Below are 15,144 nucleotides of genomic sequence, written 5' to 3' on the forward strand. Positions count from 1 at the left end.
CTACGAAAGCCATACTGCCGGTCATTAAGAAGCTTCCGTTCTTCAGAATATTTCATAAGCTGATAATTAATCAGCGTTTCTATGACCTTGGAAAGAAGGGACCTGAGTGCTATTGGACGATAGTGAGAGTGGGAGGATGATTCTCAGTTTTTAAAGATAGGCTGTGTTAGGTTTGGTTTGGGATGACATATAATTTTCCCTATATCAGAGTATCTTGAACACTTTAAATCTACGGCCGCTTCAGTCCGGGGTGGGTTTTTACTCTGTCTCGCCAAACTATATAAAAGACATGTTACTTACTTACTTAAGGTGGCGCTACAGTCCGGGCGGACCTGGGCCTCAACCAACAAGCGTCTCCAGCCAGCTCGGTCCCTAGCTAGCTGTCTCCAGTTTCGCACACCAAGTTGGTTGAGGCCCTCTCCCACCTGGGTGCGCCATCTGAGTCACGGTCTTCCTCTACTGTGCCGCCGTCCCTCGGGATTGGATTCGAAGACCTTCCGGGCTGGAGTGTTTATGTCCTTCCGCTCTACATGACCTAGCCATCTAAGCCGTTGGACTTTAATTCTGCTAACTAGGTCAGTGTCGCTGTAAAGTCCGTACAGTTCGTCGTTATATCTTCTCCTCCATTCTCCATCTATGCGTACGGGACCAAAAATCACCCGAAGAATTTTTTTCTCGAAGCATCCTAAGACGCTCTCATCTTTCTTTAACAGGGTCCAGGCCTCAGCGCCATAGATGAGCACCGGGATGATGAGTGTCTTATAGATGGTGATTTTACATGCTCGAGAGAGGACTTTACTTCTCAATTGCTTTCTAAGCCCAAAGAAGCAGCGATTTGCAAGAGTTATTCTTCGTTTGATTTCAGCGCTAGTGTCGTTGTCTGCATTAATAGCGGTGCCTAGATAGACAAAGTCCTTAGCTACCTCAAAGTTATAGCTGTCCATGGTGACGTTTTGTCCAAGACGTCGTCGTTCTGTGTCCTTTTTTGATGACAGCATATACTTGGTCTTGCCCTCATTGACCACTAAACACATCTTCTTCGCTTCCGTAGCAATGCTCAAAAACGCTCCACGGACATCACGCTTTGATCTTCCAATTATGTCAATATCATCTGCGTATCCGAGTAATTGGATGGACCTTTGGAAGATTGTGCCTCTAGTGTTGACGGTTGAGTTTTGCACAATTCTTTCCAGAACGATGTTGAAGAAGTCGCATGACAGTGCATCGCCTTGTCTAAAACTTTTTTTCTATCGCCATTCTGCACAAACGGATAAGTTTGACAGGGATGCCAAAACTAGACATTGCTCGGTAGAGCTCTTCCCTACAGATGCTGTCATACGCGGCTTTAAAATCGATAAAGAGATGGTGGGTATCGATTTGAAGCTCCCGGGTTTTTTCCAAGATCTGCCGTAGTGTGAATATTTGGTCGATAGTGGACTTTCCTGGTCTGAAACCACACTGATAAGGACCAATCAGGTTGTTGACGAATGGCTTCAGACGTTCACATATTACGGCAGAGAGGATTTTATACGCAATGTTAAGGAGACTGATGCCTCTGTAGTTGGCGCAGTTTAGAGGATCTCCTTTCTTATGTATCGGGCACACTATGCTGAGATTCCACTCATCGGGCATGCTTTCTTCCGACCATATTTTGCAAATGAGTTGGTGCATGCTCCGTACCAAGTCATCGCCTGCTGCTTCGAATAGTTCGGCAGCGATGCCGTCAGCTCCCGCAGCTTTGTTTGACTTAAGTTTAGATATAGCTATCTTCACTTCGTCAAGGTCGGGTAGGCGGAATTGTTGATCTGCGTCGCCGATAAAAGACATGTGCTCGCAAAAAAAAAAGGCATGTGTTCGCAAAATAAAAGAAAAGAAAAATTACACAAAATCTTAGTTTGGATTTATTTGAATGATTCTGAGACCAAGGTGTTGTGAAGGCCTCACATTTCCCTCTCAACCATGAACATCCAAAGAAAAGTTATTGAATGGCCCAAATAAATAAACTCGAAACTTTTAAGGTGTATACCCTACTGTAGTATATCCGTAATCCATCCACGAGGTGCCTCCGTCTAGTAATGTAAAATAAGTGTCATGTTCAATGTGTATATGTCAAACTTCTCCTGGATCAATGAGTGCGTTCAGCAACACTAACGATGATCAATCTACACGTTTTATTCAGGCCTAGTTTACACGGACAAATATGTTTATGTTACACGGACAAATATGTTTATTTTATAGTTCTAAATAATAAGATATCATTGTGTGAATTTAACACAATTTAGTAAATCATTTATAGGATCTATACACTACACCTACATTACAAAATTGCATTCAAAATTCATTTTTTTATCTATTTAAAGTTTATATTAAATTTCATTTGATCTTAGATTAATATTTTAAAATATTTAAACAAATTGATTCATAGATATTTTATTTCTACAAAAATAAACGAGAAGAAAGCCATAAAAAGTTGTAAAGCATAAGAATTGTTTAATTAAGAGAACTGTGTATAAGGGAATGCGACAGCTATATGATCTCACCAGCATTATATTGTAAAAATTCAAAACGCGAAATAAAATTTTATATGGGCAAGACACTTCAAATTACCTGTAGCTAATAGGCATATTACCTAAGAAAATCGTTTCCCTGCTAAAATTAAAATAACTAAGAAAAAAATGCCTGAGAGAATATACCTATGTACAGCACAAATATCTACCTATGTATACTTGTAACGTAACAATGTTTTTTTTTTTTTTATATGACAGCAAACAAATGTTCTTTCATTTCGTTGTACACTATTGATTATATTGACCATAAGAAGAATCAATTGAAATTGAAATTAAAAAAAAAAAAAACTTTTAATCTGAATTTTGAAAGTTTGAAAATTTAGAACATAAAGATTTAGATTTGAATTTTGAAAATAAATAAAAAAATTTTATCTTAAAGTTAATAAAAATGAGAAAAATTTGGTTTGAATAAATTTGAATTTTGAGAATTTGAGAAAAAAAAAATATCTTGAAGTTACCTGTTATCTCCGTTATCCTCTTCTGCATTTAACTTGGCGTAAATCCTGTGAAGAAGGAAATGGTTCTGACGGTGGTGGTGAAGTTGGATGGATCTGTGTCCGTCCCTAGAAACGGAGCTGTGGTGTCTCCGTTTTTTTTTTTAAATTTAAATTCGTTTACGGGCTTATAAATGTTTGCACAATGTTTGTTCTTTATTTTTTTTTGTTTAAATTTCAAAACGATTCACTAGCTTTCTTTTACTTTAACTTTACTTTAAAAATACAAAGATAATTTCTCAATTATTGTTTTTGTTTGTTTAATTTTCGGGAGCAAATCACGATGTTGCCATTTTTAAAGTTCTCAACCAACTGTGGAGTGCATGACATTGAACTATTTTTAATTTTACCAAAAATGATCCCATTCCCCTCAATTAACTAATAAGAACCGCGCGATTTAACCGTTGCTTTGATTTTGTTTTGTGCACTTGTTTCTTATTTTTGTATGTACTCGTATGTATGTACATTAGAAAAGAATGCATTGGGTGGGGTGAAAATGTTAGTTTGCGGTATTTTTTTTTTTTCAAGAACTCCAAAAAAGAAATTGGTTTGAGAAGCAAAAAAGAAAGGGTGATGTATTTGGAAGTTAGTTGTGGTAAAAAAAATTAAATGTTATCGGAATAGCACATTACAGCTGTGCAAATGCAGTAGAATAGGACAGATGGAAAAGCTTACCCAGTGGTTTCGCCAGCGTTAATCATCAACTCTTCAGAACAGTAAGGAGAATACTATCCGGGCCAGCAGATTTGTGTATGTCAAGGTCTTTCAGTACTCCTGCAACTGCACGAATCGAAAAGAAGATTTGTCCCATAAGATCGTTTAGAACAGGAGGACTAAAGACACTCTCAGAAAGCGTCGAATTAACAGCAAACTGTGCTGCAAGCAAATTAGCTTGATCAATCGAGCTTACATGGGGAGTGTCATTGTGGACGAGTGTTGGAACCGAGGATGACGTGGTGTTTCGTACGTTTTTTTACCAATGACCAGAAATTTGTACTACCTTTAGGACGTTGTAGTATTGTTTGCCTTAATTTCTGTTCATGCAAAAATTTGGCCGTTATAAGTCTTTCTAGCTTGATTTTACTTGTTTTGGTTTTCCTCAGTGGGGTTGGCTTTATAAATCCGGAAAGTTACATCTCTGATCCTTTCTTGACGTTCCGAGTTTTTAGGTGATCCGTCCTTTTTTTGTTCAATGTTTGCAATTGGACGATAAAATTTAAAACTCAAAATGTCGTAGTGCCCAAAATAAACAAAAATCTTGTCAGAACACCGAAATGTTGAAGCACATCACACCTTTGGCCATATGTCAATTAGCAAATTTGGGAATTATAATAATTTAAAATTAAATTGTGCAATTGATTTTGAGGTTTGTGTCATTTTCCCCAGAAAAAGGTTTTGGGCGGTTTTTAGACGATATGGTCATTTCAATACTTTCACATTGTTTTATTGTTCAACAAGACCATATTTGGATACTCATACAATTTGGAAATGTTTTAACGCCCAAAAGGGTTGGTAAAACTTCCTAAAACTGTACAAAAACAAAATATAAAAAGAGGCTGGGATGCGACCCACACTGATAACTTCCCATCCCGTCCGTAGATTTGTTTTGCTTAAAATTTTGAAGGTTTTCGTGTTGGGTTAAAAAAGTTGTCAGTTGAATTATTCTTAAAAAATTTTAAACTGCCAACAATATTTTTCATATAAAGAAATAGTTTCGTTTGAAAATCTAGTTTCGTTAAATAGATTTTTAATCGAAAACAAATGTTTACCAACCTTAGTAGCATTTCTTAAATTTTTACAAATTCGATGAATGAAATTAATTTGAGAGATATCAAGAACCGAAGATCAATTTTTACCAAATTTGCGTACTATTTTGCTTAGATTTCATTTTTTTTAGATATATTTATTTTATGAAAAACTAAACTACTGAATACCAAAAACAATATTTTCTGTGAAACAAAAAAAAATAAAAGACAATATTTTTAATTTTTGAAAAGGATTTTATTTTTAACTTCAAATAGGAAGTTATTGTAATGGGTCCGATTTGTCAAATTGAAAATTTTGACATTTCACGACGTTCCAAGGTCCCTAGAATCGAAATAAAAGATGTTTAGAAAGATGTCTGTGCGTGCGTGTGTACGTACGTTAGCTCAAGAACCAGAAGAGATATCGACTTCAAATAAATTTTCTTATACAGATAATAAGAAAGAAAGATGCAGGAAGGGCTCTCAAGAAATTTGCGTGGGTGGTTTTTTTACCATATCAGTTTAAAACAAAGGTGATCAATTTGGTTAACCGTAAATATCTTACGAACCAAAAACGCTAGCGACGTGAATTAAATTTTTTATTTATATAATATATTGTAAAGTGATATCAAAGAAATATATTTTTTGAAAAAAAATCCAATTAACGGTTAAAATGACAAAAAAAATTTGTTACCTCCAAAATTTAACGATTAAAATATGATTTCATCTCCAAAACGATTTCGTGCAACGAAGAATAATGTTTTTGACATCTAATAAAATTTTGATAAAAATCGAAATGACAGTTTTTTTTACAAAAAATAAAAATCTAAAAAAAAAACACTACTCAAAGTTAGTAAAAATTGAATATCGATTCAAATATCTTTTCAAAAACTTGAAATTTAGGCTTCAAACTTATTTAATCTTATAAGAAATATTATTTTCAACATTCTGAAAAATGATGTGAAAAACCTAAGTGACAGTTTTTTTACAAAAAATAAAAACCTAAAAAAAAAATTAGAAAAGTTGGTAAAATTTGATTTTCGACTCGAATATCTTTTCTAAACTTTGAGATATTGGCTTTAATTTACTTATATCTTTCAAAAAATTTTGTTGTTAACATTCAGTTAAAGTTTGAAAAAAATCGAATTGATGGTTTTTTTACAAAAAATAAAAACCTACAAAAAAATTAATAAAAGGTGTCATTTTCGACTCAAATATCTTTTCAAAACTTTGAGATATTGGCTTAGCACTACTTTTATCTTTTAAGAAATATTGTTGTCAACATTTATGAAATTTTTGAAAATAATTAATAAAAGTTGGTAAAAATTGATTTTTGACTCAAATAGCTTTTCAAAAATTAAAAATCATCGCTTCAAAACTCATTTTATTTCACAGAAAATGTTGTTTTCGATATTAAGTAATTTTTATATAAAAATCCAACTGTCCGTTTTGCCCTAAGAAATAAAATCTACAAAAAATAGTTCGCAAATTTGGCAAAAATTGATACGAGTACATATAGACAAACTTTAAGCAAGACAAATCGACAGACGGGATGGGAAGTTATCAGTGTAGGTCGCATCCCAGCCTCTTTTTTTTTTAAATAATTGTCAATTAGATATTCTTAAAATTTTACTAAATGTTAAAACAATATTTTTTAAAAGATAAAAATTGCTTTAAACCAATTACTCAAAATTTTGAAAAGACATTTGAGTCAAAAACTGATTTTTATTTCTTTTATTAATTTTTTGGAAAAAAACTGCCAATTAGATTTTTCTCAAAATTTTATTTTATTTTTTAAAGATAAAAGTAGTTTAAAGGCAATATCTAAAAATCAACAAATTTCATACTAACGGCAACGCTTGTCCTATAACTCTTGTCAGCGTTACCACTTTACTTTAATTGAAGTAGATCTACTTCTTTTTTTCAAATAAATTTAAAAATCTACTTCCTACTTCGCACCATCATCAAAATATTGAAATCTACTTCATTTTTAAGATCTGAGTTCCTACCTACTTCAATTTTTATAAAAATAGACTGAATTTACTCCTTTTTTCTATTTATCACTTTTATATGTAGTCTCAAAATTTCTAGGGAATTAAAAATCGCTTGAGTATTTTTATTTGCGGTGAGGTTCCGTTTTATCTAATATATTCTAGGTTAACCCCTTTGTCATTTTTACTTTCGACATATAGCAGGTCCTATATAAATAGCCAGTTTTGCATTCGTAAACAAATTCGAATTGAATTTTTTCAAAAACGAACCAATAGATTTTTTTTAATTTTTGCTAAAATTTGTGTTCTTGTTTGGCTTCTTTCAATATAAAAAAACATTTAGAATTAGAATTAGAAACATTTTATTCATTCATTTTTTCATTTCCAACTTAAAACTAGTACAATAGCAAGTGTATAAAAAAAAAGGAATAAATAATAGCTATCATTCTTTAACTTGAAAGTTAGTATTGAATGATACATTGTGATTTAATTTTAATTTTACAATAATTAGAAACTGTTGTGGGGTGACAATCAGCAATACAAATAATAAAACAATGGTTCAATGAGTTAAGTAAATCAATAAATATTTTAAAGATAGTATAACTGAATATAAAAAGAGTAGGTATATACATACATTCATAGGTAATAAATAATTCATCATAAAATTCATTCAAAAATAACAACAAAATGGTACATTTTTTATGATTATAAAACTATGATACAAAATTTAATAATAGTTATCAATGGAATTTAAATCAATTGTAAAAAGCCAGTCTTTTAGTTTTTTTTTTTGTATTGCTCCAAAAGGGTACCCCAGATAGAACAGTTATTTTGTTTTTAGGTTTTCATAAGAACTAAACTATTATTTTCTGCCAAAAATGTAATTTTCTTTTTGATTTGATATCTTGAAAATAGGCCATCTGTTTAAGATCTATTACAATTATGTCCGAAAATAATATTGTTAATCTTAACGAAACTAATGGCAACACCTCTAGCTTAACCCAAGAGCAAGTTGTCCGTAATCTCTTTCACTTTGGCTGCATACCGCATCGGGATAAGTTCTTTTCTTCATAATTACATTGATATACACTTTATTTTCTATTATACTGAAATAAATTTCCATACTATATATTTAACATTAAATTCTAATATTTTTTTTCCTACTAAGCTATCGAACATTTTGGTCCTTCAGATCCGAATTTAATATTTAATTAACTTTTATTTTTCTTGCAATAGTTTTCTCATAATATCAAAGTAAATTCATTTCATTTTTCTTACAATAGTATAAAAGTAAATTCATTTTCTTTCTATTCTCTTTCTCTCATGATTCTTTTTTTTTTCTTCTTAAAATTGTTTCAATTTTATCAAAGTAATTCGGCAGAATTTCTTTATAATATTAATTCTATACATAAATAATTTTATATATTGAATATTGATATATAATTCTATACGCAAATTCATTATTTCTCAGTAATTTTGATAATTAATTTCTTAATTTCAATTGGGAAAGTAGAAAAGAAATTACATTGTACCTACATACTCTATATACATACATATATATATTTTTTCGTACAAGTGCACTAGTTTAAGATTGGTTGAATCAGTTTTGGGTTACACGGAGTGAAAAAAAAATTTGATTAAATTATTCTGTTTTAGTTCTGCTAAAAATATTAACTGTGATAACGTGAAGATTGATTTAATTAATCGTAAATTAAAGTGTACAGTTTTAAAAATCAGTTATAATACATATATATGGCGGTACTTTTATAATTGAACTTAATGCACATGCTTAGTTTTCATTTAAATTGAAGCAAAACTATTTTAAACAATTAAAAACTATATAAAGTCTATTGAGTGCTATCAATTTTCTTTCAATGATTCTGAAAATTAAATAATAAAATAGAACAAAAGATTCTAATATTTTTCTCAGTGCATACACCTTATCGCTAATTTGATCAGTGTTTTCTCTTGTTGCAAAAACATGCACAAAAGTGCTGTCGAAAAAGTTTGATTTGTGTTCAGTACTTTTAGTACGTTATGTTCAAATCCAATACTAAGTGTGTTTCTTAGTATTCAATTTTCAATTTCATCGTTTGTGAACTATATATTTTGTGCTAAACTGTACGAATTAGATTTAATACGTTTTATCAATTTAATACTTTAGAATCGTTACTCATCTTGGTGGTTAGCTTTTGCTACAGTGAATCAAAGCAAATTTTTTCTACGATTACATTATTTTGGCTTTTGATTGAGTTATATTTTTTTTTCTTCTTCATTCGTTAAATTTTCAATTTTGAAATATGGAACAAATCAAAGCATTAATTGAAGAACAAAGATTAAATGAAGCTGATTTAACAGCTTTCCAAATAAGTTTCACTGAGTCCAGTCCGGAAAATCTTTCAAAGATGGGCTACCTACGTAGCAGATTAGAACAATGTGAGGCTTATATGGCACCATATAAAAGTAACCACTTGAAGATTTTTAATTCACTTAAAGGTGTTAAGAAAACTAAAAATGATTTTAGTTACTTCAATGATTCTGAGTATGAACAATTTGAACAAAAATTTATGGACATAAAAGGAGATATTTTAGATAAAATTCTACTTCTAGAAGCCTCTACTTCTAAAGAACCTAGTTCTAGTTCAGTTAACCAAACTTTCTTTGAACATTCATTTCGCGATGAAAACGACATTCATCTTCCAAAAGTAAAACTTCCAGAATTTGATGGAACTTATGAAAATTGGTCAATGTTTCATGATTTGTACACTAGTATGATTCATATAAAAACCAATATTTCTAATGCACAAAAGCTTTATTTTCTAAAAAAGTGTTTAAGTGGTGATGCTGAAGCTCTCATTCGATCCATTAAGTGCACAAATGTCAATTATGCTACTGCATGGAAAACTCTTTGTGATCGTTATGACAATAAAAGGTTTCTTGTTGATTCTTATCTAAAAATTCTATGTGAGCAACCTGATATGCAAAAGAAATCATCTTCTTCTATTCGTAAGCTTTTGTATACTACAAAAGAGTGTTTAGATTCAATTAGTAATCTTGGTGTTTCGACAGATTCGTGGGATCTCTTTGTTATTTTTCTAATATCCCAAAAATTAGATAAATCATCTCGACGAAATTGGGAAAATTTTCTGGTGCATAAAAACTCAAGTTTCAAAAATAAAACAAACGAGTTACCAAAACTCGAAGATTTTTTCACTTTCCTAGAAGATTCTTTTCGTTCCTTGGAAGCCGTTGAAACCAAGATCTCAATACATAGCAAAGAAAAGACAGCGATTCCAAATAAAACTCAAGTTTGTTCAAGATCTTTGCATACTTCAAAGCGCAATTTCAAAATTCCATCTTGCATTTGTTGTCACGAAACACATTACCTATATCTTTGTCCACAATTTAAGGCTTTTTCTTCCGACAAAAAAATAGAGTTTGCAAAAAACAATAATCTTTGCCTAAATTGTCTTGTCCAAGGACATACTGTATCACAGTGTAAAATTAAATACAACTGCCGCATATGTAACAAACGTCATCATACTTTAATGCATATTGAAAATAATAATTCTTCCAGTGTACAAATATCAAATAATGGTACTTCCAAAACACAGTCTCTTGTGTGTACTGATTCTACTGCCATGACAGTTCCTCAAATACTTCTTGCCACAGCAAAAGTAAAAATTTCTACACCTTCTGGTGATCATTTTCTGAGAGCTCTTGTTGATCAGGGATCTCAATCTTCATTCATAACTGAAAGATGTGTTCAACGTCTTAAACTTAAAAAATATCCGTTTAACTGCGTAGTCAGTGGAATCGGATCATCAATTTCAAACGTCTGTAAAAGTTTTGTAGAATTTCTTTTGAAATCTTGCACAAATTCTAGTTTCGAAACGCTAGTAAAAGCACTAGTTATGTCATCCATTAGTGACTACCTACAAAGGTATCCAGTTTCGTCAACTTTACCAAAAGAATTCGACAATATTACTCTAGCTGATCCATCTTTTTCTGAGCCTGGTAATATAGATATTCTCATCGGTGCTGATATCTTCCACGAAATAATTCTGGATGGTGTAATAAGGCCTCAAAACGGACCTTTAGCCCAGCATACTGAACTTGGTTGGATATTATCTGGTCCTATTAATTCAAAAAATAGTTTATCTATTGAAAACACAAGCTCATTTCATACACAAGTCAATGCAATTGATAATTCACTTCGAAAGTTCTGGGAACTAGAAGAAGTTTCTACTTCAAAAATTTCTACTCCTGAAGAAACAGCTTGTGACAATTACTTTCAAAATACATTTTCTCGTTCTGCTAATGGAAGATATATAGTAAAACTTCCTTTCAAATCCAAAGTGCTCAATGAAGACTACCCGATCTTTAAAAATTCCTTGCTTAATGCGCAGAAAAGGTTCACTCATCTCGAACAAAGAGTGTTTCCAAAAAATCAAACTCTTAAAGAAGAGTATTCAAAATTCATTAATGAGTACATAAGCCTCAGTCATATGAAATTTAAATGTAATCTTCAAGATCTTCCTCCAACTGAAAATGGTTTCATACTACCACATCATGGAATATGGAAGGAAAGTAGCTCTACAACAAAGTTAAGAGTTGTATTTGATGGATCATCAAAACCAGTCAACTCCACTTCTCTCAATGAAGAGCTTCTTCCCGGTCCATCGTTACAAAACGATCTTTCATCAGTCATTCTGAAATGGCGTAAATTTCTCTTCGTTTTCACATCGGACATTGAGAAAATGTTCCGACAAATCATTGTTCATCCTGAAGAAACAAAGTTCCAGAGGATCCTATGGCGTCCCGATACGTTCAGTTCACTTCAACTGTATGAACTGCAAACAGTTACTTATGGTACAACTTGTGCTCCATATCTTTCAATCAAAGTTCTGCAACAGTTAGCAAATGATGAAGCAGACAATTTTCCTAAAGGAGCTGAAGTTTTGAAAAACGACATTTACGTTGACGATATAATTTCTGGTGCTGACGACATCAGTTCAGCAAAGACAATTCAAAAGCAACTCAAGGAGCTTTTAAGTTCCGGAGGGTTTAATCTAAGAAAGTGGACTTCAAATTGTCCAGAACTCCTTTCTGATTTACAACCAGAAGATTGTGAGTTTTCATTCAATCTTGATGATTCAAACTCATCAGTTAAAGCGTTGGGTTTATTTTGGAATCCAAAATATGACTATTTCTTCTTCAAAATATCGCTCCCCATGTGTAATATTTTCACAAAAAGAACATTACTTTCCGATGCATCGAAGCTTTTCGATCCACTTGGCTTACTGGCGCCAACAACAATTCTGGCTAAAATATATTTTCAGCAACTTTGGCTGGAAGGTATTGGATGGGATGATCCTCTTCCACATAAATTAAGTTCCGAATGGAAACAGTATAGAAATAATCTATCATTCTTACAAGCTATAAAAATACCTAGATGGCTAGGCACTATAAGTTCTTCATCTATAGAAATTCATGGCTTTTCCGATGCTTCGAACAATGCATATTCTGCCGTTCTATATTGTAGAACTCATAGACCTAACGGACAGATTTTTGTCAATATTATTACTGCAAAAACTAAAGTTGCACCAATTAAACAAATTTCATTGCCGCGACTATAGTTGTGCGGTGCAATTCTATTGGCTAAGTTGTTTAAAAAATTTATATCGGCTACTCAAATTGAAACTCATAACTTAGAATCATACTTCTGGACAGATTCTACCATAGTTCTAAGCTGGATTCATGCTTTACCTATTCGTTGGAAAACTTTTGTCGCCAACCGTGTAAGTGAAATTCAAGAAATAACGAATGTTAATCAATGGTTTCATGTAAGTTCAGAGGACAATCCAGCTGATTGCGCTTCTAGAGGAGTTCAACCTCAAGATTTAGAAAACCATGAACTCTGGTGGAACGGTCCTCGGTGGTTAAGTTGCTCAAAAGTCGATTGGCCCAGTCAAGATACCTCTCGATTTTTTACTGATCTTGAGCAAAAAACGAAAATGTTTGCATGTACTAATGTAATTATTCAATTTTCCACTAACCTCTTAAGTAGATTCAGTTCACTAAACCGTTTACTACGAGTGACGTCTTATATCCTAAGACTTCGACCTAAAAGGCTGAGAATTTTCAGTGGTTACTTAAAGGCTATAGAAATTCAAACTTCATTAAAACATCTCATAACATTATCTCAATCCCTATCATTTCCTAACGAAATTAAAAGTCTTACAACTAAAAAGGAAATTTCTTTCAAAAGTAAAATTCTTAATTTACATCCATTCGTTGTTAAAAATAACCAACTTCGTGTTGGAGGTCGACTTCGTTTTGCGAACATAGACGACGATTCAAAATATCCTTTAATTCTATCAGGTTCTTGTAATCTTTCAAAACTTCTTGTTGCTGACGCGCACTTAAAAACCCTACATGGTGGACAACAATTAATTATGTCCTATATTCGAACCAAGTATTGGATAACAAACTTAAGAAATGTTGCAAAAGCAGAATTTCATGCTTGTGTTACTTGCACTCGCTTTAACAAAATGCGTACCACGCAACTAATGGGTTCACTTCCCAAAGTAAGAGTGAATAAAAGCAGGGCATTTCGACATAGCGGTGTAGATTATGCTGGTCCTTTCGACGAAGACCTACAAGGGTTTTATTTGCATATTCATTTGTCTGGTCACAAAAGCTATTCATATCGAGCTTGTCTCAGATATGACTTCCGAAGGTTTTTTGGCTGCATTCCGAAGGTTCACTGCGCGAAGAGGAAGCTGTAGTCACTTGTACAGTGACAATGGAACCAACTTTGTGGGAGCCAACAAAGAGCTTATAAAGATGAATCGTCAATTTCTTCAAATTCTTTCGCCTGACGTCCGTGCCCAGATGGAAAATGAAGGAACTTCCTGGAGTTTTATTCCGCCTGCCTCACCACACTTCGGTGGATTATGGGAGGCAGGAGTAAAATCAGTTAAGTACCATCTTAAACGTATATTATTAAATAGAATTCATTCATATGAAGAAATGTATACACTTCTAGTTCAAATCGAAGCCTCACTTAACTCCAGACCGCTGTGCCCACTCACCGATGATCCTACGGACTAAAGTGTACTCACTCCTGCCCATTTCCTTATTGGAGAACCTACGAATATTGTTCCAGAACCATCATTACTTGATCTTAAAACCAACCGACTCAACAGATGGCAACATATCCAACAAATGTTCCAGCACTTTTGGGATAGATGGCACAAGGAATATCTATCACGCCTTCAACAACGTCCAAAGTGGACCAAATCCAAAAGAAACATCGAAAGAAACGACATAGTAATCATCAAAGATGAAAGATATCCTCCAGCGAAGTGGCCACTGGCTAGAGTAGTGGAGACTCATCCAGGTGCAGACGGCATATGCAGGGTTGTATCTGTGTATGCAAATGGAAAACAATTCAAACGCCCAATCACAAAGTTATGTCTACTTCCGGAAGTTAACACACCAAATTCAGCATGTAACGACAATTCCACAACATAACAACATTCAACTTTATTTACACATCTTTAATAAGTTCAAAAGGATTCAATATTCTCAACAACGTTAGCGAGTATCAGGCGCTAAAAATCCTGATCCCTTTTTTTTCAACATTCATTCTAATGTATATAAGAGGAAATGCTTGTATACCTTTATTTTTATCTTTATCAAAGAATCTATCTTTTTTTGTATCTTAAGTAAAGAACAGTAGTTCTTCCCCGGCGGTATGTTTAAGATCTATTACAATTATGTCCGAAAATAATATTGTTAATCTTAACGAAACTAATGGCAACACCTCTAGCTTAACCCAAGAGCAAGTTGTCCGTAATCTCTTTCACTTTGGCTGCATACCGCATCGGGATAAGTTCTTTTCTTCATAATTACATTGATATACACTTTAATTTTCTATTATACTGAAATAAATTTCCATACTATATATTTAACATTAAATTCTAATATTTTTTTTCCTACTAAGCTATCGAACACCATCATTTTTTACAAATTTAAAATGGAGGACGTCTTATAATTAGTTCAAAACTATATACCAAAAATATTTATATGCTAAAATTCAAAAATGATTTTCAAATACAAATTTTAAAAAATTAAGGGTTTCTTGAGAAATCAAATGGCGTTCATACATATTTTTAAAATACAGAAAATAGTTTTAAACAGACTTTTTTTTGATATATAAGCGAGTTCTTGCGAACCAGTCGTGCATTTTTTTGTTTTTTTGTTTGCGTTGAGTTGAGCTCTAGTATCATTTTGGTTTTGATTTTTTGTTTTCAATATGAAAAGATATTTTCAAGTTGTC

The 15,144-nt window shown here is 32.6% G+C and overlaps 2 protein-coding genes across 3 annotated transcripts; both read left to right on the forward strand.

Moving 5' to 3' along the window:
* Positions 1 to 10,345: 10,345 nt before the first annotated feature.
* Positions 10,346 to 12,436, forward strand: LOC129944884 (uncharacterized). Its single transcript, XM_056054546.1, has one exon. It carries the CDS (start codon positions 10,346 to 10,348, stop codon positions 12,434 to 12,436), a length of 2,091 nt encoding a protein of 696 aa, XP_055910521.1.
* A 1,015-nt stretch (positions 12,437 to 13,451) lies between these two features.
* Positions 13,452 to 14,747, forward strand: LOC129945819 (uncharacterized). 2 transcript variants are annotated; one of them, XR_008781517.1, is made up of 2 exons: positions 13,452 to 13,783; positions 13,849 to 14,747. XR_008781517.1 is itself a non-coding variant. In XM_056055750.1 (2 exons), the coding sequence occupies exons 1-2, from the start codon at positions 13,527 to 13,529 to the stop codon at positions 14,131 to 14,133; spliced, it is 537 nt and encodes a 178-aa protein (XP_055911725.1). In that variant the 5' UTR covers positions 13,462 to 13,526; the 3' UTR covers positions 14,134 to 14,710. The 2 variants fall into 2 exon arrangements, 1 of the variants encoding a protein (XP_055911725.1); XM_056055750.1 differs by having other exon boundaries at positions 13,462 to 13,778; positions 13,849 to 14,710.
* Positions 14,748 to 15,144: the final 397 nt, after the last annotated feature.

Source organism: Eupeodes corollae, chromosome 2, assembly GCF_945859685.1.
Source record: "Eupeodes corollae chromosome 2, idEupCoro1.1, whole genome shotgun sequence".
Taxonomy (NCBI): Eukaryota; Metazoa; Arthropoda; class Insecta; order Diptera; family Syrphidae; genus Eupeodes; species Eupeodes corollae.